Here is a 22,818-nt window from a genome sequence, read left to right as displayed (position 1 = left end):
ACCCCACTCAAAAATTGGAACTCATTTTAGGTCACCTACTTTGTTTTGGTTTCTCTGAGAATGGATGTGTTCTTTTTGTCTTTGAATAAGAATGACGGGCATAAGATTTGGTTAAACCAATCACTACCCACGTGCTTTTAGATTATATTTACAAACTCTTAAAGTCGGAGACTCAGCACATACTCTCTTCTATCAGAGGGGTTTACACATTATAAATATAAAAGTTTGTAAATAGACATAGAAATTACAAACAAATATTGTTCAAATGAAAGTAGAGGAATAATTAAGTATGATACATAGAAAGCCTGAGTAGCTATGGTTAAATTTCTCATAAGATCTTACACCAATATTATGAAGTTATCTCCTTATTAGAACAATACACAATCATACCATTTCCAGACCTATTGGCTACACACATGTGATACTAAGCAGAGAAGTAAGAAGCTGACCTCAAGTCCAGGCCTTAAGCCTTACCACCTCCTTAAGCTCTCAGGCTTTCTAGGATCAAGCAATTCTACTGTCCTTGCCAAAGCCCCCAGCTCCTGCTTTAACCTCTTTTCTATTGCCGTGCACCCTGGTCTAGTTAATGGGATCCTGAGTCTCACTGATATTTGGGGCTTGACTAGTGCTTTGGGCTAGGTCCTGGGCTTGTGACTTTCAAAATTCTTACCTGTTTTGATGGAACAAGATGGTTCTATAGTACTTTAGTTAAAGCACTGACTTAGGTCTTTTGTCATGTCATTAGAATTTCCTCAGGACCCCGCAATTTAGGGAATGTGGAGTATGGACGCACAAAGGTGAGTCTGGCTCTGTTTCTGATCTCAGTCAGTCTACAGTCGACTCCTTCTGCTCATGTCTGAAGCATAATGAGAGATAGAAAGGCAACCAAGATCAATTGTCACACTTGTGGATCCTATAACATAGTAAGGCATATCAGCCAAGGGCATGCCTGAGGGCCAAGCAAAGGAAGAATATGGAAAGTATGTCAGAGAAGTACAATGCAGCATGTCAATTTTGGCAGAAGGAAATTAAATTACATTAGCTTGACACATTGCTGAACTACCATGTTAAATGTGACGTTTCAGGCTGGCTTTCAATGTTGGATAAAATATCAACAGACACAAGACACAACTAGAACAAGGTGGAAACATGAGTAACGACACAGAGGTAGCTAACTGGTACTAGCGGTAGAGAAAATATTTGGTGATACAGAAAGATAATCTGGGTCTGGAGTATGGAAAATCCTGACTGCTTAGGAAACGAAAAGCACTTAATATGATGGATACTGGAGAAAAAGACTGTGGTTTGCAGCAACACAAGTTACTTGTTGTCAGCTCAGAGAACATTCATTCATATATACTATGGATTGGTTTAGCTGGTCAAATAACAAATATCTCAGGTTTAGAGGCCATGTAGTCCATATTAAAACCACTCAGTATTGAAGTCAGGGCCTTGTGCTTGCTAGGCAGGTGCTCTACCACTTAAGCTATGACCCCAAACCCTTCAACTCTGTGATTTGAACTCCAAATAATTATGGACAGTATGTGAGCACGTGTCTAAGTAAAATTTTACTAATGAACACTGAGATGTGAATTTGATAAAATACATTTGTGACATTTTTTCAATCATTCAAAAATGTTAAAAAAATTAATAAAATAAAAGATTTTTAGCTAATAGGCCATTTACAAACAAACAATAAGTCAGGTTTGGCTCTCATGTTGTAATTTACTGGCTTTTGATGCATGCTTGATAGAAATGGTAGGTTTGGAGTTGTAAGACACAAAGGCCACCTTGGAAAGCCATTGATAATGATAATATGAGGAAAACACAATGCCATATTTTTGTCAATTGTGTGGCTTGAACTCTGGGCCTGAGAACTGTTCCTCAGCTCTTCAGCTCAAGGCAAACACTCTACCACTTGAGCCACACTGCCACTTCTGGTTTTCTGATAGTTAATTGGCGATAAGAGTCTCGTGGACTTTCCTGCTTGGGCTGGCTTTGAACCTCAATACTCAGCAGCCTCTAGAATAGCTAGAATTATAGGTGTGAACTACCAGTGCCCGGCCACACAATGCCACTTAATCTGGCGGGGGGAGGGAAATCTAGTAATGAGCCTGTTACTTTACCTTTAATAGTATGTACATATCTATGTGCATGTGTCTGTTTGAACAATGCTTTTGATGTATTTCTGAATGGTTACATGGAAAGTCATACTTTAATGCAGCTGTTTTTCAATAGCTTTCATTTTCTGAGTAATCTACACAATATACCCAGGTCTGTGACAAGCTCTTAGAGTATGTTTTATAAAATAGAATGGTAGAAGCGTCCAAAGAGAATAAAAGAAGAAAATCAATTATTCCCAAGGTTATAATCTCTGGAAGGTAAAAGGAATTTAGACCCTTGAGTGAAAGTGGTAGCACAAGCTGTCAGCAAAATAAAACAAAAAGCACTTTGCGACAGCCTGGTCCTGTTGTTGTTGTTGTTGTTGTTTATCACATCATCATATAGAACACCTAATAAAATTCACTGTGCTTTCCGTTTTCCTGCTTTAAAGCTAGCACTTGAGCATGGTTTCAGAATGCTGGTTCAATGAACTTCTGTTGACAAAGGTTTTATCCCATGTGGATATGTTGTCTGCCTTCTGTCACATGGTATTTATTATTGTCTGGCCTGACCATATCCATCTTCTTTTGTTCATCAGAGAAGAGCAATATGGGGCAGGAAAATCTGTGGCAATATTGAGTGACAATACTCTCCTGTAGAATTTTGTGTTTTGGTTGCCTAGTGCTGTTTGGTTTATGCAGTCTAATATTTTAAGCTCTTCAATCTGTGATCACTGAATGACTGTGAAGATATTCTGAATTCTGTGTGTGTATGAAACAGCAGTAGTATCAAGGATCATTTTCTAATTTAGTAACAGATGGCAAATATCTGCTTACAATGCAATATTATCTATCAGATAGAGATATAAACAAATGGAATAGACTTTACAGATTCAAAATTAGCAAGCATCTTGTATGTACATTTTCCTAATTTGGGGAGGGAACAGAAATAACAAAATGCTGTAATAAAGATACAGGTTGAACCATTGTAACAATGAGATGTACAAGACACTACGTTGAAAATGAACTTTACGACTTTGGGGGGGGAGGGAGAACTTGGAGAGGTGAGGAGGGGAGGAATGGTAGGGGAAAAACAAAGGAAAGGGTAGCAATGCTCAATAGGAAATGGACTCATTACCTTACTCATGTAACTGTAACCCCTCTGTGAAGTATCTTTACAATAAAATATGTATTTAAAAATAGCATGCTACCATGAACTGATTTAAAAAAAATGCCGTCTGATCATTTAAAATAATATTTAGCAAAAGAAACTCCAGGAAATGGAAACAAGACTTTTTTCTTCATTTTTGTTTTTGTTTTCTTTTCTTTTTATCTTATTTGTTCATTTATCTGTCTTTGAGACTGTAAAGGAAGGGCACAGAAATGGAGAGACAAAGGGTGTAAATAAATGCAGCAGTGGTACTCACTAGGCATTATATTGAAAATGAACTATACAATTTATAGGTGGGGAATGAGAGGGAAAAACTGAGAGAAAGCAAGGATAGAGGTGACATTGTTCATAAAGAAATGTACTCATTACCTGACTTATATAATTGTAATCCCTCCATGTATCATCTCTATAATAACAATAACAACATGCTACATAGGGATGCATTGTTCATTGTCATAAGTAATTGGCAAGGGACTACCTTAAACACCTTCTATCCTGTATTGTAGAATAATATTGAGTTTTCTAGAACACCCAAATTCTATTTCAATATTGACTCCACATACTGGGATATTTTTCATTAAATGTACTTAAAAGATTAGGATTGTTGTTTACAAGACTCTATTTGAATAGCAAAAATAACAAACAGGATATCATATTGTCATTATTCACAGTTTACATTTTCTCGTGAATAGCTTGGAGGTGGCTAACAGAAATACTGAATATAAATTCAGTATCTCTTTTGAGGTTTGAGAAGGAATGTATTTATTGATTACTCAAATCGATAAAGAAACTGCTATTAAAGGATATTGATATATCTTGAAAAGCATTCTAATGAGACTCCTTTGAATAGCTGGTATTTGATCAGTATCACACTTTGCGCAATGCACAGGAACTTTTACAATGGTGCTTGTCTATAAGTCCATCCAGGAGGTGTATCCCAGCAACAGACCAAAACTCTAGAGCTGCCAATATTGATTGTAGAATATATTCATTCTGTGAGGAAAATGTCTTTAAGTCTGTAAACACATGCTCTGAATCGTCTTTAATGTTTGTAGTTTATCAATTAATCTTAGTATTTTCTTCATGTTCCATGCATAGAAAATAAGGCAATGCTGATACATAAATAACTCTTTACTTATTGTTTAGGTATCACAACTGTTAAACCAGGAGGCCTGGAGATGGAAGCAGTCTCTATTTTAACAATGGATTATATGAATATTCCTGTAAAAGAGGAGCATAATCATCTTCTCTGGGCACATTTTATATGCAGCGTTATCTATGTACTAGCATTTGAAAAGTAGCTTTCATCTGGAAATTCTGTTTATGAATTTTTATACTTGTGATTTGCAAACCTCTCTGGTATGAAGCAAGATACATGCTGTTTCTTAATTTTGTAAATTTGAAAAAAGAACCCAGAATAGATGCGTAGTGTTCTTTATATCATTTAAGCAGTTATATTAGTTCAGCCAAATCTCATGCAAAGTTCTACTAAACCTATACCTGTGCTTTCTGTGGGCATTATGTTGAAGTTCAAGAAGATTATTCTAATGTTAATCTAAATGTTAATGAAAAATTTCAACCCAGTCTGGCTATTATTTAAAAAAGACAAAGAAAGGGAGAGAAAAAAAGAGAGAGAATACTGCCAAAGATGCAGAAAAAGGAAACGTCTCATACACATTGTGAGTAGGAATGTTAACCTATGGAAAACAGTATAGAGGTTCCTCAAAACACTGAAAATGTGCCGGGCACTGGTGGCTCACACCTGTAATCCTAGCTACTCAGGAGGCTGAGATCTGAGGATCATGGTTCAAAGTCAGCCCGGGCAGGAAAGTCCGTGAGATTCTTAGCTCCAATAAACAACTCAGAAAACCGGAAGTGGTGCTGTGGCTCAAGTGGTAGAGCACTATCCTTGAGCTGAAAAGCTGAGGGACAGTGCCCAGGCCCAGAGTTCAAGCCCCACGACTGACAAAAATCAAACCAGAAAACCTGAAAATGTAACTTTCACATGACCTAAAAATCATACAACTGAACATATATTCAAAGGAAATGAAATCAATGCATCAAACAACTACTTACATCCCCATGTTTATTGCAGCATTATTGGTAATATTCTAGATATGGAATGAACCTAATTGCCCATGTGGAAGGATGGATTTATTAAAATGGGGTATAAACCAGGCAGCAGTAGCTTGTGACTGTAATCTTCCTACTCAGGAAGCTGTGATCTGAGAATTGTAGTTTGAGGCTAGTCTAGGCAGGAAAGTCTGTAAGATTCTTATCTCCAATTTACTACCCAACAAGCCAGAAGTAGAGCTCTGGTTTAAATAGTAGAGGCCTGTCCTTCAGCAAAAACACTCAGGGACAGTGCCCAAGCCTTGAGTTCAAAGCCCAGACCAGCACACACACACATACACACACACACACACACACACACACACACACACATAAACACACACACACAAATGTGGCATATATATAATTAAAATTATGCAATCATGAAGTCCGAAATGGAGCAACATGAATGGAAATTGAGGACAATATGTTAAAGAAGATGACTTGAGCACTGAAAGTAAATATCCAGGTGGATATCCACTTACATGTGGAAACTAAAAAATTTATTTCAGGAAGTAGAGAGGAGAATAGTGATTACCAGAACCTGGGAATAGCATAAAGAGGGTAAGATGGCCAGAGCAGAATAAGCAGATGAGGAGTACAATATTGACCACGAGGCATAATTGTAATGTTGTATAGCATAGTAAGATTTTTAAAAAGTTGACAGCAACCTGATACTTCTAAATATTGTTTTTAACCCAATGAAGTGATAAAAATGTCGGGTGATAGATATGTCAGTCATCCTGATCTCACCATGTGTGCACATTGTATACTAGTATTGAAATGTCATACAGTACCCCATAAATACAAATAATAATTGTGGGCCAATTAAAAAGACTTTAGAGCATATTACTAAAAAAGGAGTTCATTCCAAAGGTAACTGCTGCTGCTGTGGACCTGAGCAGCATCATCAATATCGTCTCTTCTTCATTCCATCAGACTAGTTCTGTCCATTACATCAGAATATGTGTCACCTAACCTGAGTTAGGTAAAAAAAAAAATTCTTTCAAAACTCTCCCTCTTCCACCCCCTCTCTCCTCTTTAGTATCAAGCCTGAATAAATGTGTTGAAATGGCAGATTCATAAGATACAGAAAACTTGGATCACTGAGTCACTGAATGCAGGATAGCTATCAGCAAGACTTGCCTGACTTAATCAAACTTTGAAGGAGAAAAAAATGAACTGTCTTTCAGTTAGGCTAAGATTTGGCGATCATTTTGTTACAGCAGCATACGTTTAGCCTATTTAAGTATGCAGCTATATTTACACAGTTCACCCAGATCCTTTCTATGGTTGTTATCTGAACATTACTACCTCTTAATACACCATTATTTTTATATAGGTATAACAATTTTAAATCAAGAGTTCAAAAAGGACTCACTTAAAAGGTAACATAGGACAATGAACTGAAACCATGCCAATATCTACAGAAAGCATATTGTAAGAAAAAGAAAATTATCAAAGATTTGATGTTCTCAGAGCAACGAAGAAACTGGTAGGGTTGAAATACTATGGCTAAGAGGGAGGAGAGTCACAGGAGGAGTGTAATGAGAACAAAGCAGATCAGGGAGGGCCTTATGGATTGCAGTAAGAATGTTGATCAATCTTCTAAATAATCTGAATAATTCTAGTTTTAGTACACATGCTGTCAAAGTGAGGACTAATTTATATTTTTGAGAAATTGCTTCCTAAGACCATATTTTTGACACAAAAAGATTGTTTACAGTGGATGGTGTTGCAATTTTACGTTGGCTTGGCTTATGTGACCTCCTGATCCATAGGCTATATTTAACAAACCACTGCTAGTGGTATTATTTCTAAGGGTAACATTATTTTGATAATAAATGGCTTTCTAACTAAGAATCCCTAGGTTGTGGTTTGCCTAAATATACCAAAGGGAATCTATAAGTCTTTATTCTCCAGAACTTCTACTTGCAAATTACCAAAAATAGTGAGACATAAATTTGTAGTCCATTAAAACATCACAGGGAATGCCCTAGATAATAAGAGTGTGAGTACACAGATCTCATACACAGTTTAACTTGTGGTTTCCATATTAAGGCCCAAAATATACTTTTGATTCAACATCTTCAAAAAACAAATTGCCCTACCTAATTACTCCAGAATTTACTTCCATTGTATTCCCTTGGTCAGTTCAGAAAATGCCTGTCACTATGATAAGTCAAGTAACATCCATCTTCCCTATAGCCCAACACAACCTGAGATTTTGCTCTCATTTCCTCTCAAGTAAACAGCTAAAATCACCATTAATGGCCTCATTCTCTCTCTTTTTTATTTATTTTTTGGCCTCAATCTCTTATTTCACATGCTGGGGAAAACTTCTTTTTGAATATTTTTATTATCTTCAAGTAGTTGTTCAAAGGAGTTACCATTTACCAAAGCAGTGCACTTTGATGAATGTCACTCTTTCAAGCATTCTTATCTCCTCTCTGCCCATCCCTTCCCTCACTTTTCCAGTGCTGTATTTAACGTTTTGCCATTTAACAAAGCTGTCTATGTGCATAATGCAGCTTGATCTGCACCATCCTTTCAACATCTTCACCACACCCTCTTAAAAGCCATCCCTTCCCTTATATCTTTCAGTTCTGTATATACAATGAGTTATTGCTACATCCTACCTGTTTTGCCCCTACCTTCTCTCTCCCTTGATCCCACTCTACTCTCTTGCAAGTACCCATTTCCTAGTATTTATTTTGTGACTTTGACCTAGTCTTTTTAAAAATAAGAATTATAGTTGCTGTTTCCATAGAGTCTATTATATTTCAGTTGATTCATTTGTAACCGCTTGCTTACCACAAGTGTGGTATGATATGTAGATATGTAGGCACATTCTAGCTACCACAAATGAGGGTAACCATGCTACCTGTGCTTCTCTAGATCTGGCTTCTTTCACTTAACATAATTTCTCCTGCATCTTTCCATATCCTTACAAACACTACAATGTCAGAATGACATTGTGTATATATACCACATTTTCTTGATCTATCCACTGAGGGGCATCTGGGCCCATTCCATATCTTGGCTATGGTAAACAATGCTTCAATGAGCATGGTTGTGCTAGAAAAAAAAATAATGCAGACCTGGCTGATTCTTTCTCCTCCTTCTCTTTTACATAATGATTTCCTCAAGTTCTTTCCTGAATTTTCAACCAAATTTCTTACCACATCTAGATTGCAGCATGTACTGTGGCTGCGCACATCTTCTTGTTTCCCATTTGTCCTAAGATGCCTTCCACATCTGTGATATTTTTTATTTCTGTGCCCTCTACTGAAATATCTTCTCACCTTGTCTAACTGGCAAAGTCTTATTGCTTTCAGCCTCTATTTATAATTCATTTCATTTGAGATTTTTTTTCTGACCTCATCTTCAGGACCCCCATAAATAACTTCATTTCAGAGGTGACTTCAAGCTCACATCTGTCAGTCCCAAGACATAACTCTTTGCAGGACAGACCACTAAAACTGAGGGAGATAATAGGTTTTCAATCCATGGTAGACTCTAAATACCATTTTGCCACCAAATTGTCAGTTGTCCAATGATCGAAGAGAAAGTCATAGAAGTATCTCAACACCCACCCTCTCCAGCTCAGTGAGTAGAAAGGCCACTATGTTATCTTACTTTTCATTAGAAAGAAGAGCTAGTCATTTCTTTTAGCAGTGTGTTGCATAGTGAAAATAAAGAGTATCTTAATAAGAAAGTTTATTCTTACTGAGTGGGCATATTCTTACAGAAGGGGCATTTGCTTAGGAGATTTTATTTGTCTGGGGATTTTTATTGCCCAAAGTTGGTTTATCTTTGTAATTCTTTAACTTTCAGCCATGGTTATAAAATGATTACTATTCTATGGTCTGACCTCATTTTTTTTAATAGATCGGCTGCTCTGACAATGAATTATCTGTCGAGAAAAATCAGCTCTTGATTTCTTGGTCTGTATGGAGATTTGAGTTCTGAAATTTGTGTAAGGTAGATTTTATGTGAGAGAGAAGTTATTCTAAAGCTAGTGGTTGTATAATGATGATAAATAGAAAGGCAACTAATTTTCATTGGAAACTCTTATATTTCAGCAACACAACATTGTTTGTATTTATATATTTGGCTCTTTTTCTCATGACGGGGTAGCATATGTTCTCAGATGGGACATTGCTGCTCTTGCTTCAGCAACTTGAAACCTCTCTCTAGTCAGCATAAGGAGTATTTAGTTGAATGCTACAATAATATGCTTTTATAACTGGTGGCTGACTCATCTGTTTTCACAGGATTGGTACTGTAAAAAATGAGACATATGCTTCATGTATAAGAATTGGGCACACATTTTAAGTTGAAAGTAAAATGATCCTTTGAACATACTCAATTGGAAGCCATAACAACCGTTATGGGGCCAAGGGTTTTCAAAGCTACTAATTGGGTTGTTTTCTCAAGTTGTACTCTCACTCTTTAATATGTTCATGAAGGGTATGAAAAGTGTCTAAACTTAAAACATACTGTTAGGAAAAGAATGATCTTTGAACTACTTCTAATTTCTCTGTAATTACATATAAGCCTCGATCCTCTTGTCAACAATGGCTTTATTGGCTTAAAGAACATACAGTGGTCGCCTGGTGCTGGTGACTCATGCCTGTAATCCTAGCTACTCGGGAGGCTGAGATCTGAGGAGTGCTGTTCAAAGCCAGCCAGGGCAGGAAAATGCATGAGACTCTTATCTCCAATAAACCACCAGAAAACCAAAGTGGTGCGGTGGCTTAAGAGGTAGAGCGCTCGTTTTGAGCAGAAGAGATGAGGGAGATGAGGGACAGCGTCCAGGCCTAGAGTTCAAGCCCCACAACTGACAAAAAAAAAAAGAATATACAGTGGCCAAGTGATAGAATGAAGGGCCAGCATCATTTTAGCAAGTGGTCATTTTCTTCTATTGGATGAGAAACCAAGAGACAATGCACCTTCTGAGCTTTGTGATCTTTCCTGGAATGGAAGCATTCACAGTATGAACACATGAATGCCAAGAGTCAGATTCCCTGATTGAGATTAAGGGCACAGAAGACCTGGGCATGGAAACATGTGGACAGCAGCCTGCTACCGAGAACACTGAGCACATTGCACATGGAGTTGTGATTCAACTCCCAAACTGGAACCAGAAAACCTCCTGCCTGTCTTCTGAGATCCCATTTCCTTTGTCTCCTTTCCTGTCTTGACCCAAGATGCTTTAGTCACACATTATACCACAATGGTGATTTCAAATAATACCCATAGAGTTTGTGAATAAAAAAATACCTCAGTTATGTAATAGTCAAGACAAAGTCAGAAAAATTTCCCAGAATGTAAGTTATGTTGAGGGTAAGTGGATTGATAGGATGATTCTGGCCTAGAACCACAGTAATCTAGAACACAGTTAAGCTGAAATTAATGAATGAAGAGTCTATTCTAGCTAGGAGAAAGGATAAGAACCTTATTTTCAAGATTCCTTTGTCCAGATAAGGAAGACTTTGGAGTTTTTAATCTGATCCTTACTGCTTGGGTGGTGGGGTAGTGAATTATACATTGTGCCAAGTGAGTTGTAGAGTTTGTTATTGTTTTGTTATTTTCTATTCTTAAATGTTGTTTTATAATCTTTAAGTCATTGTACAGAGGAGTTTCCATTCAACAGAACAGTTTGTGAGTCTACTGTATCTTGATCGAGGTCACCCATTTCATCATTCTCCTCCTTCTTTTACAGCACAACTCCTCCCCTCAATTTTCTTAATTTTGTAGATATGCATCACATTTATCACTTGATTTGCCCCCCCACCAGTTCATTTGTCAACTTTATTGTTGCTTTATATACATTGCTCTGGTGGTGTTTCACTGCACATATAATAAATCATAACTTTCTCCAAGCAATCAATTTAATATTTGCCTACTTTTCTCATTTAAATTATATCTCAAGAAACAGTTAAGTGGCGAGAGTTTTAAAATGGTGCAGTAACTTCATCTTCCAAAATTCCCCAAAGAAATCAGATCCTTGATGCAGTTTTATATCACTTATTTCTCTCATATCTATGCAATGAAAAACCCTTTTTGTTTGTTTCCTATTATTAACCTACTTTCTCCAGAAAAATCCTCTCTGTGTGGTGTGCTGTAGACATTTTCTTCCCAGCTATTCTTGATCAGCCCTGTGGCTCTGTGGCCACGCTCAGAACCCTGACTCACAACTTCATGGTCACAATGACTTAATTTAACTTGATAATAATGATAACGATAATGAGAATGGCAATAGCTAATGTGTATCAGGCACATTAGTTTTTCCAGGAACTCTGGTTACCTACACACTCTCATTTAATTCTCATAATAACCTTACAAAGTACATTAAGTATGTACATATATTTCTTACAAAAAATGTTGAAGCTTAGTGAAATTAAGCAGCCCCTGCATTGTCAGACTGTAAAACAGTGGAAACTTAGGTTATCAAAGCCTAATTTTTAGCTCTCTGGGATGTTTCATATCTTGACAGGCTCCAAGTCCTTATTTAGAAATTCATCTTTGTTTATAACTTGGTTCTTTTAATTGCTCGTTGCATGCTTGGGGATAAAAATAAAAAATAACTTCTTTTAATTGCTCATTTCAGGCTTGGGGATAAAAATGATGAAGGAAATATTAATTTTAAATACTTCATCATAACTTTGTGACCGTGAGGCACCATATGAAAAGCATAATTAATAGTATTGAAACTATAAATGTTTAATCAGGCATGGTAGTACATGCCTATAATCCAGGTTACTCAGGATATAGAGGCAGAAGAATGAAAATATTTAGGTCAGCTTAAAATATTAGTAAGATCATATCTCAAAAACAAAATACAAAAAGGGAAATAAAAAGACTTTAGGAGTGTACAAGTGCTTGCCCTAGTTACTCTTGCTTAACACTCCAGAGACCCCTAATTCTTCCCTAAGTACCAAAACAAATCAATCAAACAAAAATACCATGAAAATTTAGCTAGGAAGGAACATGTTTGCTTTCTAATTTCATCCCTAAGCTATATTTTTATTTCATATGTTATTTTCTAGATTGCAGAACTGTTCTCCTGTGAGCATAAACATTATAAAAATATTTTAATTATCTTTTAACAACACAAATACACACTGAGTTCATCTGTCACCTCAAATAGAACACATCCTCCCCCAAGTTCATATCTGTTCTTGGTGTTCTTTTATTGTACTTTGTCATAATAGAGTGACTTCCCTGGACACCATTAGAAAGGGCTAATGCTTCAGACTCAGAATAGTGAGATGTGGAATTCTTCTTTTTTTCTTTTTTTTTTTTTCTGGTCGAGGAGCTTGAACTCTGGGGCTGGGCACTGTTCTGAGCTCTTCAGCTCAAGGCTAGCACTCTACCACTTGAGCCATAGCAGCCACTTCCAGCTTTTTCTGTGTATGTGGTGCTGAGGAATCGAACCCAGGGCATATGCATGCAAGGCAAGCACTCTACCACTGAGCCACCATCCCAGCCCAGATGTGGAATTCTTATAACTGACTTTTGTTTTCTTTAGCATTGATTCTTTTTTTCTCATCTGTCCTTACTCCAACTCATAAAATTTTCTGGTTCAAAATGTCTTTAGGCTAGAGAGAATGAGAGTAGATAAATAACCGAGCTAAAAATACAGACAATAGAGGCTTTAGAGCTTTAAAAAAAAACAAAAATCAGAATAAGTAAGAAAGAATAAGAAGAATAAGATCAAAGAAGTTTTTCGGTAAAGTACAGACATCATTTTTGTCCTAGCTCCAATTTTCATTGATTTATACCATCAGATTTCCAAAAAGTGTTCTCCTTTGTATCCTGTACTTTAGCTAGATCAACTGAACAGGTAACATCCAGATAAATACTTTTAAAAAAACTCTTACTTGTTAAGAGCAAATGTGATTTCTTCCAGCTCCTTATTACACATCTTAAACTTCTGAGAGAGAGGCCACAGTAAGTCCTTCAAAAGTGTCCTTTTGGTAACAGGACTTACAAGCAGATACCTCAAGGAACAGAAGTGGACAGAGATAATACAAAGGACAAAAAAAATTGTGTGTGTATGTGTGTGTTACTCAGAAAAAAGTTGAGATTAATTAATTTTTGGTTTATAATTGTTTTGTGAGATTTCTATCAATTTGTTTAACAATATTTTAACTTTTACTGTAAAAGTAGCATTCAAAAAATTTCTTTTCAAGCATCATATGTCTCAAATTACTGGGCTTTCCCCCCTAAACTATAAAACAACTAGTTAAAGGTCACAGAACTTAAATACATGAAAGAACACTTGCTTATGCTTTGGATAAATGATATCCCCACATATCACAGTCTTTATAATAGCGTGTCTAGATAGTGGTAATAGTGGTAAAATACTGAAATCAGAATTACTTATAGAGACTGATCTTAGTGATTTCCAGTGGAGTTTTAACATTGAACATTGTGGGGGAGAAAAAAGGGGAGAATAACATTAAGCGTACTAGGAGTTGCATCCACTTTTATTTTCATTATCTCAATTACCTGCAGGATCAAATATAAAATACTTGTGACAAAAGGAAATGCATTCAGAATCCATGTTTAGGGCAGAATACAAACATCTGAACAAAATTAGCATAAGGAGCTGGGCACTGGTGGCTCATGCCTCGCTACTTAGGAGGCTGAGCTCTGAGGATTGCAGTTCAAAGCCAGCCCAGGCAAGAAAGTCATGAGACTCTTATCTCTAATTAACCACCAGAAAACGGGAAGTAGTGGTAGAGTGCTCACCTTGAGCTCAAGAGCTCAGGGACAGCTCCCAGACCCAGAGTTCAAGCCCCACAACTGACAAGACAAAAAAAAAAATATCGTAAGGGAATAGGGAATCAAAAGAAAATTTTCATGCTGAGCATCTATATGGTAACAAGAGCTGGCAGAAGCCAGGTGCCAATGGTTCATGTCTATAGTCTTAGCTGTCCAGGTGTCTGAGATGTAAGGATTACCATTAAAGCCAATTCAAGGGTGGGAGGAAGATTCTTATCTCCAAGTAAGCATTCAAAAGCCAGAAATGGAGGTATGGCTCAAGTCATAAAGCACAAAAAGCCAAGTGAGAGCATGGAGCCCTGAGTTTGAGCTCCAGCATGTGTGCATGTGTGCGCATATGGGCATACGTGCGTGCCCACACACGCGTGTATGTCCCCCCCACACGAACTTAAAATAACTTCTTTAACATTATCTGTGGATGACTGGTATGCTACAATATAGAGCAGAGAATATGAAATATAAAACATATCTAGACCTAAATAAATAATTAGATAAGGTGGGCTGGGAAGGTGGCTCAAGTGGTAGAGCACTAGCCTTGAGCTGAAGAGCTAAGGGACAGTGCCCAAGCCCAGAGTTCAGGTCCCATGACTGACAAAAAATAATAATAATTAGATAAGGACAGCACACCAGTTTATGACTAGAAGGAATTAGAATCCTGGTAAAGGGAGAAGCAGACATTGGGCTCTCTTTGCCTTGTATGTGTGTGTTTGTGTTTGTGAAGACCATAAAGAATTGTAAGGACAAACATGATAAATTTGCTATTTCCTGGAGAGCCAATAGCCTGAAATTATTAATATATAGGAAGGACACAGTGACTTTTTCCTTAATATTGCTTCAATTTGTAATCTCATATTCTCTTCTTGTCTTTATTGTTCTATAGTTTAACCAAAGTGACTATACAGTTACTCCCCCCATCAAATTTGCTGAACCTTTTACCCACTTCTATAAAAACAACAACACTCATATCCACATTTCATCTTTACAACCCATCCCAATACTGCTATCAAGTGCTACACGGAAAGCGCATTCTGCTCTCTGCACATTTTGAATTGGTAGCCACAGAGGATCCTTATGTTTTTGCCTTGAATTCTACTCCTAAACATCACTGTCTTTAGCTCTTTGCCTTCTTATAGAGGTGATTCTAAGTTTCTAAGACATGTTACTAGAATCCAGGTGCATAAATCCATGCTTTATTTTTAAAATTAAGATTGAAATGGTAAGGATACAAAAGACTTCACTATTCATGTCACAAACAGGCGGGTTTTTGTGACTGCTTTTATAGTTCTACTTCAACATCATATCCATTCCTTTCTACTTGGAAGCACTGAAGGACCAGGGCAAGCAAACCAAGATCCTTTGCTGTATGGGGTTGTTGTTCCACGTTCATTAAAATATACTTATCCTTTGACACTTTTAACAGCACTCATCAGGTTCCCCTCTCTTACTGTGCTCTTCATCTGCAGTACACTTGGCATGCTGTCATTAATTTTTACAACACTTCAGAGAGACTGATAAGTGGGTATTACTGGTCAGATTTTCATTCAGTCTGTCAGTGGGAATCCTTCCATTGAGATAATATAAGATAGAATTGGGACCCATTATCTCCACTGTACAGATGAAGAAAATGAGACTGTAAGATTAAGTGGTAAACCACAGAGAAAGAGAGAGAGCCCATGTGAACAGAGTGCCACAGCCTTTTCCACTCCAGTTCTCACTCCTAAATCTTCAGTATTTAGCTTGTTATAGATCTCTTCCTTGGAATGGGAAATTTCCATATAAATTTTCTCTAAGCATTAGCATTAGCCAAGCACCTTGCACACAGTGATTTGTGTTTCTTCAATATGCTTAGTCTGGCATGATAGAGTACCTTCCAAAATAAAAGTCATTCATTCAGACTTGGTTAGATGCCTGGAATGTTAGCACATACCTGTAATTTCAAGACTTGGAAGGCAGAGATAGTAGGCTCATGAGTTCAAGGTTCATTTAGGCTACCTAATGAGTTTGAGGCTGTTTGGGGCTATATTTAAGACCCTGTCTCAAAGAGAGAGAAAGAGGGCAAGGGCATGTTAAAGAAAAAAATGACTAAAATATTTTATTAAGTTGACTAGATAATATTACTATATGCAGACATGTGGTCATAATCACTTCTATAAAATATTTATTACTACTGTGATTATTATTATAGATCAACAGACAAGATTGGTGTTTATATTGGCAATAAGTGAGATAAAAATTTTGGAAAAGAGCTATTCCTTTTCCTTCCTGGAATTGGAGATGTTATTTCAGAGGAGAATTGTGTGAATAATATAGTCTAAATTACAACTAGTCAATATCTTTGGGATTCTGCTCTTACTGGATTGTAATTAATCATCCCACTGAAATGTAACTCACTGCTAATCTTTTTTCCTCCATGTTCATTAATTTAAGATTCCCCCTCTGCTTTGCTTTTTTTTTTTTTTTTTGCTGACCTGCAGCAGGTGTATTATTAAAGTTGAAATTTGACCAATTAGTTGTGATACTAGGAATCTGGAGAAAACCTCAAGCATCAAATAATCTAATTAAGATTCTAACTGCAAAATGACCGGAAGATCAGACTGCATGAAATAATCTAACAGTTAACTCAAAGACTATTATTTTAAATGTACTTTGTGCAAAGTTTTAAGAACATCAGTTTTGGAAGACAATTTAGAGTTCACTGATTAAACAAAGTAAGCCTGAAAGTTAGCTCATTATCCTAAAAGTTTGTTGAATGTAGAAAAACTATATATGCTTTATAAACATGCTCACCCTTTGAAAACATACTTGTTTAAATTCAGATCATTAGGTAACCAGTGTAAACAAAGCTTATGTCATGCCCTCCCTCTGACACTATTCTATGTTTGAACCTTTCTTTTATTCTCCTATAAAATATTAAGGAATTGATTGATAGAATTCTCTTTGTGGGGAGTGATAAGAAATCTGATTTTTTTAAGTCATCCGGAAATGTCAATAGCAAACTGGATGCAAGTAATTCATACTTGTAAACCTAGCTATTCAGGAGGCTGAGATCCAGAAGATCATAATTAGGGGCCAGCCTGGGAAGAAAAAAATCACTAGAAATCCATCGCTTAAAGAATAGCAAAAGGCCTGGCTGGATGTATGCCTCAGGTGGTAGAGCAGCACCCTAGCAAGTAAGACTTTGAGTTCAAACCCTAGTATCTCTAAAAACATCAAAAAAGATAATATTCTAATACTCCATTTTCCATAGTGAAATATAATCTGCCTCCAGATTGCTTATATTTTACATTCTAGGGTTATCCAAAAGATTTAGGGAACTGGGATAACTTACAGTTACAATAATCCTTTCAGAGTTTTAACTTAATAACTAGTAAATTTAACTTCTATGTTCTTTTTTTTTTTTCTTATGTGGTACTGAGGAATCGAACCCAGGGCCTCAAGCGCGCAAGGCAAGCACTCTACCAACTGAGCCAACTTCCCAGCCCAACTTCTATGTTCTTGAATTCACTCCTCTCCACATTTATTGTCTGGATAAGGAAATCCTATCACCAGATGGACCAGTAGCACTCCTTTTCTGGAATTGTTTCTACTGGATTGAGACAAGATTTGGACTAGGGTTTGTTGTTGTTGTGGTTGTTTTGTTTTGTTTTGGTAGATAACGATAAGACATAAAATTTAGGAATTCCAGAGCTCTGTAGCAGCAGTCATCTAAAGTAAGGTAGAATGTTCCTTGTTATATAATTTTATTATTATCCATTAGTTGTACAAGGAGGTTGCTTCTCAACTTGTCCATTCATGCACAGGTTGCACCTTGATTAGTCTCACCCCTCCCTTCTGCTCCTTCCTCCCTCCAGTGCCTTTTCTCAACTACTCTCAATAGGCATCATTGTTTTATTTTCACACATCTACATATGTTTTGGCCACATTCTTTCTTCTTGGTGCTCTCTGTTCACCCTCTCCCCTCCCGCTAGTAAGCCCATGATACACAAAATCTGTTTTACATTCCTGTCCTTCTTTTATTTTAGCCCATGCTAATTGTTGAATGATTTCACCTGGGGGCTCACGTATGCCTTACAGTATTCTAATCTCATGGACACCCCCCCCATTCACTCTCACTTTGTCCATCCCTATTACCCCATTAATCAAGAGCTTTCAGTTGCTTTAATTTTGTTCTTTTCTTACTCAGGCGCACTATCTACGGATACAATGAGCAGAATGGGTTGCTCATGAGACTAAATCCTAAGACAGACCAACAGTGACAGTTCTAATCAATCACAGTAGACTGACATAATTGTAGCTGTAAGGTTGTGAGCAAGATCTCCAGAGAGACTTGACCAGGCAGCTGCTGGTCAACCCCTGACTCATGAATGTCGTATGCAGATAATAAATGTCAGAACTGGGCAAATGGTTGGCAGCACTGGGAAAAAGGATCTCCCCAATAGATAGAGAGTGATTGATCACAGGCTTGTCTTGGAAGAGGATGGGGACTTTCCAGAGGTTTAGAGTTGTTTGGTTAGCAGCTGTCATGTATAGTTAACAGTAGTCAGCAGGGCCACATAAGAAAATATTGTTAAGTCATTTATGCCATCAAGATCTGCTCCCTGTTTCTACAATTAATTGGGAAAGAATTGCATACTCCAACATTAGCCCGAGTCCAACAGGAGCCTTATTAAAATTTTTAATTCTAAGCACTGAATGGCAGATGCTCCTCTCTCCATCCTGAATCCAGTGGAAGGAAAAGCAGATTAGCTATGAATTTCCATAATCAGAGACAATCGCTGAAGTCTTATATGCTCTCAGGAATTAAATTGAAGATAAAAAAGATTTTAAAAAGCCTCTGTTAAAATACTTTGATGTTTTTTTACATGCAAACATGATAATAGAATATAGAAAATAAAAAGAAGGAAGTCCAATATCAGGTAATGGCCATATCAAGTTAAGGTGATTAGCTCAATGGGGAGTTTCAACCAGGTTACTTCAAAGAATATCCTGTGTGACATAAATGAGAGTTCTACTCCTAGAAATACCTAGGAAGCTTGTAGGATGGAAGGCGGAAGTGTGTATACAATGGTTCTATCTACTTAAGTCTAGTCTATGATCACTTCTCTCTTCTCTCATCTTTTTTATTTCTGCACATTTTTATGGACTGTATTTTTTATGGACTGGAGGAAAAAACCCCTTTCAGGAAATATTTGATTTGAACATTAGTTGAAACTTATTATTGACCTTAAAATCTGACATTTTTGTTGGATCTGATAACAAGGAAACAAAATGTGACTAATTTTCTCCTTGCTTTAGTAAAAATAACTAATGAATATAAATATGCCTCAATTTCATTTCTTAACAGTTTCCTGCACACATATTTTGGAAACTCTATGACTAAATAATTAGGTCATTGATTATATCTTGAACATAAATTAAGCCTTCCAATTTATTTTCGATCTGAAAATTGCAACACAAAGGTTTCCAGATAAACTTTTCATTTCCTAACTTCAAATTATCTCCTTTGATAAATCTCTCTATCAAAAAGATTTATTTATTGAGCTACTAGACTTCTCAATTACTAATAGCAGCACATGTAAATGTCTTCCACACATCTGCCTTCATAATTTAGTAGCTAAGTAAAAATTTCCAGCGGAAATATCATAACGGAGTTTATTCCAATTCTTGATGACATTCTATTTCTTTTTTTCAGTGAGTGAGGAAAAAAAAATCTGAGAGAGAAAATACCTCTGGAAAGTATAAATACTGATTCAAACACCTTTATCTGTACTTTCGCTTTACAGAATTTTTTTTGAGGATTGCAGAAGTGCAGAGAAAAGTCAATTGGTGGCAAGTCTAGACCTGAGAGAACCTGGCACATTCTATAAAACACTACGCAACCCAAATGTATTAATATTCCAAATATTTGGATAGAAATAAAAACATATCAGGAGGCTGACAACTGCCCTTGGTAGTCACTTAATGACATCTGCAACTGCCTGTGATGTAACTCGTGTCAGTTTGAGAAGAGAGATCATGATTCTGACCTAGAAGAGTACAGACAGATGTTTATAGAGAACACTAAGAATAACAACTTGCTTATCTAGCAAGTAAGTCTCTGCACATAAGACTTCTGACCAGAAACTTGGTGAGAGAGTCCCATAAACACCAAGCTGACTATCATTCAACAACTGGAGAAACAAGGGCACAGAGATACTGAGCAGCTTGTGCAAGTTCCCCAGCTGTAGCTTGAACATGATGGTCTGGCTTCTGGGATGATGCTTTTAGCCTTGGAGGAGCACTGTCACAGTAGAGCGAACACCGGAGTCACAGAGGTGAAAGCTTTAGGATTGGAGGAAGGTCATCTTTTCCATCAAAAAGTCTGCAGTTCAATAAAGCATCAGTGAGGCTCACATTTCCCAAGTGTGAAACTAGAGAAACCCTTTGGGGAGAAAATCCACCCCCAAGGAAAAGATGCATGAAAATTAACCTCCTGGCTTTCTCCCATGGAGTTCTGACAAACCCTGGCCTTTCAAAGTGATCTATTCAAAGTGTCTTTTTTAAAAAAGCAGGCTTAGTCTGTGTTTGCCTTGCTATAGAGAAATACCAAAGTCTATGCAACTTATAAAGAAAACAGGTTTATTTATATCACAGATTTAGCATCTAAAATTCCAAATAGCACAGCATCACCTTTGATCTAGTTTTCAAAAAACATATTATAAAGAATTTTAAACAAAACCTGCTAAACTATATTGAATATCTTGTCATTTACCATGTTGTTTTAATTTAAAATGTACTCTATGTTAAATAGATAAATCTCTGCTGCTTAGTATGCAGCAAGATGGTGTTCTAATTATTATTTTATCTAATTTAATTTTTCAATTATTGTTACATTTTTATTCTGCTCTTAAATTATTGTCATGACTGCAGAATTGTTCATTGTACAAATGCACACATGTTTTTAAAACAATAATCTGAATGAAAGACTGGTCAACTGTGTTGGAAAAGGATTCCCTAAGTGATTACAACTTTCTCTTTTTTATCTTTTGAACTACAAGTGGCCATTTGCTTGGCTGATTCAAGTGGTTCCCTTTTTGAAAAAGTTCAGGGATGTGGGGGACGGAAAGGAAAGTGGGAGATAAGGGAGAGGGTAACAATGATCGACAAGATGTAACCCCTCTGTACAGCACCTTCACAATAAAATTAAATTTAGAAAAAAAAGCTGGGACTGGGAAGGTGCTTGCTTTGCACTCATGAGGCTGGGTTCGATTCCTCACCACCACATAAGCAGAAAAAAGCCGGAAGTGCTGTGGCACAAGTGTTAGAGCGCTAGCCTTGAGCTGAAGAGCTGAGGGACAGCACCCAGGCCCAGAGTGCAAGCCCCACGACTGACAAAAAAAGAGTTATTTTTCTCTCCTTGTATCCTTAAGAACATTTATAAGAAAACACTTGTCATGCAGTCTTGGAGCTATATTTGAAAGACTGAAAAATGCTTCTATAGTCTCTATAGATCTGTATCTACTCTTCAGGGGCACTGCGATCGCTGGCATCGTGTTTGGAATCGTGTTCATCATGGGGGTCATCGCAGGCATCGCCATCTGCATCTGCATGTGCATGAAGAACAACCGGGGAACCCGGGTAGGCGCCATCAGAACTGCTCACATCAACGCCATCTCCTCCTGTCCTGGTGAGCAACGCTGCCTAACTCCTGAAAAATTACCTGGCTCATTGGTTACCTTCTACCCCTTAGAGACAGGAGGAAACACTAAGGACTCTCATGGAGATAGTTTCACGTTTTACTAGGGCACTTCTCAGATAATGTATACTGAAACTGCCACTTTGAATAAAGTAGAGGGAAGTAAAGTTTCAAGTAAGAAAATCTGTCTTGGGTTTGAAGGCAGTCATAGTCTCAATGGTTCTCACGTGGACTTTCCAGTGAACCAAAATTATAATAAACAATTCACACCCTGTGTCCCTGTCTACCAGTGATCTCTGATAAGCAATTACAAAGAAAATATATTAGGTGTCTCAATAAACTAGCATCTGAGGCAATAGATGTACATATGTGGGGAAAATATTGAAGAAAGTTTTTATATATCCTCATTAAACACAAAAAAAAAATAAAGAATGCTGTCACATAGTATTAAAATGCTTGACAAAAAGTAAAGGTAACATATTAATAACCTGCCAAGTATGTGCTGAGCCCTTGCTAGGAGTTCCCTATATAAATATATCGAACATATCAGATTTCATAAGCAAACTACGACATTTTGTATCCATGATCTTGTTAGGGTTTTCTGTGTCAACCTATGTGTGTCTGATGTGACATACAAAAGAGCAAGCTTTAAATCTGACACACTCTCAGTAAACAATTTCTCATCCACATTCATGTCCTCTCAGTCTCTAGAAAAATGGAGGAATGTGTCTTCTACATATAACCTGTCTTATAAAAATAATTCCCTACTTATTCCCTCCACTTCTAGTCTTTTCTCTATTCACTTCAACCTGGAAGAACAAATTTCAGATGAGCATGGGCGTGGTCCCTTCTCCAGTCCTGTTGGGCCACGTCTCCTTCTCCAGTCCTGTTGGGTCACGTCTCCTTCTCCAGTCCTGTTGGGTCACGTCTCCTTCTCCAGTCCTGTTGGGTCACGTCTCCTT

The 22,818-nt window shown here is 37.1% G+C and overlaps 1 protein-coding gene across 1 annotated transcript in view; it reads left to right on the top strand.

Annotated features, from left to right (window-relative positions):
* Cyyr1 (cysteine/tyrosine-rich 1) overlaps positions 1–22,818 on the top strand; it is a 71,049-nt gene that overhangs the window by 40,946 nt on the left and 7,285 nt on the right. The window contains exon 3 of the mRNA XM_013031025.1: positions 21,690–21,847. Within this exon, the coding sequence (XP_012886479.1) occupies positions 21,690–21,847 (158 nt within the window). The remainder of the gene's footprint in view (positions 1–21,689; positions 21,848–22,818) is intronic.

The sequence above is a fragment of the Dipodomys ordii genome, unplaced genomic scaffold, assembly GCF_000151885.1.
Source record: "Dipodomys ordii isolate 6190 unplaced genomic scaffold, Dord_2.0 Scaffold136, whole genome shotgun sequence".
NCBI classification, from domain to species: domain Eukaryota; kingdom Metazoa; phylum Chordata; class Mammalia; order Rodentia; family Heteromyidae; genus Dipodomys; species Dipodomys ordii.
The sequence above is the reverse complement of the archived record's forward strand: the minus strand, read 5'-3'. Positions and strand labels throughout refer to the sequence as shown.